The sequence below is a fragment of the Ceratotherium simum genome, chromosome 11, assembly GCF_057802395.1.
Source record: "Ceratotherium simum simum isolate JZ-2026a chromosome 11, ASM5780239v1, whole genome shotgun sequence".
In the NCBI taxonomy this organism is placed as follows: Eukaryota; Metazoa; Chordata; class Mammalia; order Perissodactyla; family Rhinocerotidae; genus Ceratotherium; species Ceratotherium simum.
Window position 1 is genome coordinate 38,165,679 of NC_141910.1, and position 1,822 is coordinate 38,167,500.

General features: G+C 39.1%; 1 protein-coding gene across 2 annotated transcripts in view; it reads right to left on the reverse strand.

Annotated features, from left to right (window-relative positions):
• Positions 1 to 1,227: 1,227 nt before the first annotated feature.
• Positions 1,228 to 1,822, reverse strand: part of CAMKMT (calmodulin-lysine N-methyltransferase) — a 369,438-nt gene continuing 368,843 nt past the window's right edge. For both annotated transcript variants that reach the window (XM_004436695.3, XM_087436825.1), the window contains one exon: positions 1,228 to 1,805. In XM_004436695.3, coding sequence (XP_004436752.1) covers positions 1,728 to 1,805 — 78 coding nt within the window. In that variant the 3' untranslated portion in view covers positions 1,228 to 1,727. The remainder of the gene's footprint in view (positions 1,806 to 1,822) is intronic.

The following is a 1,822-nucleotide window of genomic DNA, read 5'->3' on the forward strand; positions in this document are numbered from 1 at the left end:
TTTCACCAGTACAAATGGAACTACCTGTGTTGCCTTTTAAAACATTCCAAATTCTAATTTTTAAACAAGAAAATATGAAGCCAGTGTGCAAACTATACAGTCGCCAAAGGAGAGCTGCCACTAGCTGAACTACTCAGCTAAATGGCTGGTTTGCATTGCCCTGGTCTTTATCTAGCACTGAGAATAGACTGCTGTTTTATCCAAAGAGGAATAAATTGCTGTTATTGTGATGTTAGTCCATCACTTGGCATTGCAATTCAAGTTTTTGTGAGAAAGAAATGTATGATCTAACTGCGACTTGACCTATGCCTTCCGAGATCCATCTAGGTGCTCTAATGGAGCAGAAAAAGTGGTGAATACGAGGACATGCAAACTGATGGTGAAAAATTTGTTTGATGATAGAAGCGAGCAGAGAGACATTTGAGAGTTGCTGTTTTTATGACAGCTAAGTTTGTTTAACACGCAAAAGGATTCTCCCCCAGTCTCCCACCTATCACTTTAATTGCATCATGCTAAATATACGCATTGCCTCTACTAAAGATATGAAGATGTATAGCTAACCTACTAATGACATTACTGCTAAAGTGGGCACAGATCATTCCTTACAGATAAACCTCTGAATTTTCACAAAAGGCATTAGAGCATCTCGTGGATGCACTAGGCAAGGATATGCTTGGGTTCCCTGCAGAAAAGTCATTCTCTCTTAATCCTAGGTAGCACCTATTAAATGTTTGCTCTACACTTGAATCACAGCATATAACAATATATACTTACTTTAAATAAGATAATTGTGTGATTGAGTTTTTAAAAACTCCCCCTGGTTGCAATCTAGTTTATCAACCATTTATTCAAAATTTCTCTGGAAAGGACCTATTTTGCAAGAGGCCTGAAGAACAGCAGCAGTTAGATTTGAGCGCTGATAAAGACTCACTTTTCATTCATAGTCAGAGCCTAAATGTGCTCTTCTTGTACCTAAACAGATAATAAGCACTCAGCACACTCCTCCTCCTTGACACAACACATTGAGACTAATCGCACATAATTGGAGAGGAGGAGCAGAGGGCTGGCCACGCTATTGTGTCCAGAGGACAAACGGTCAGTTTATGAGGCCTTGGGCTGATGTAGTCATTTCTTATACATCTATAGGGGAAAAAAAATCCTGTTTAAAAAGAAAGAGAACGAGCAAGAGAGACAGAAAAAGAGGTGGCAGATGTAATACAATTAATGTGAGGGAGATCCAAAAGATTTGCTTTATTTATTTGTTTTAACCAGGAAAGAATCATGATGTTTGCTGTATTTGCAGATTAAAAACTACCGCCACCAAGATAGAACAAAGACCAAGATATTTTTTAAAAAGGGGGTGGGAATCACCAAAAGAAATTCTGTCTCAATAGAGGGAAAATTATTTAGGTTGCTCACAAGTCCAATTCCAATCTCAGGCTGTTTATGGATATTTAAAGACAAAGGTTTGGTGCAGGAGGAGAAACAAGCAGACTAAAAAGAGGGGTCCAGGATGGCTGGGGAATAACGTGGGTGAGGACAGCGGGACTCCATAACTCACACGTGGAATGTCGCATAGGTTGTGGGGATCTGAGTCCTGGGGGCTCGCAATTCTCAGGGAGCCAATAGCTTGCTGCATGTTATACCCATTACTGATTCCTGTTTTTGTGAAAATATTCCCTGTGCACTTGATGTTTTTTTCTTCATCTTTTGAGCAGCTTTATCTTCTATCCATTTTTGGTTAAAATAAGCAGAAGTGGGTAATGAAGGTTTTCTTCATAAATATCCTGGTTTTCCTTTTTCAACTGAAAACAATAATAGA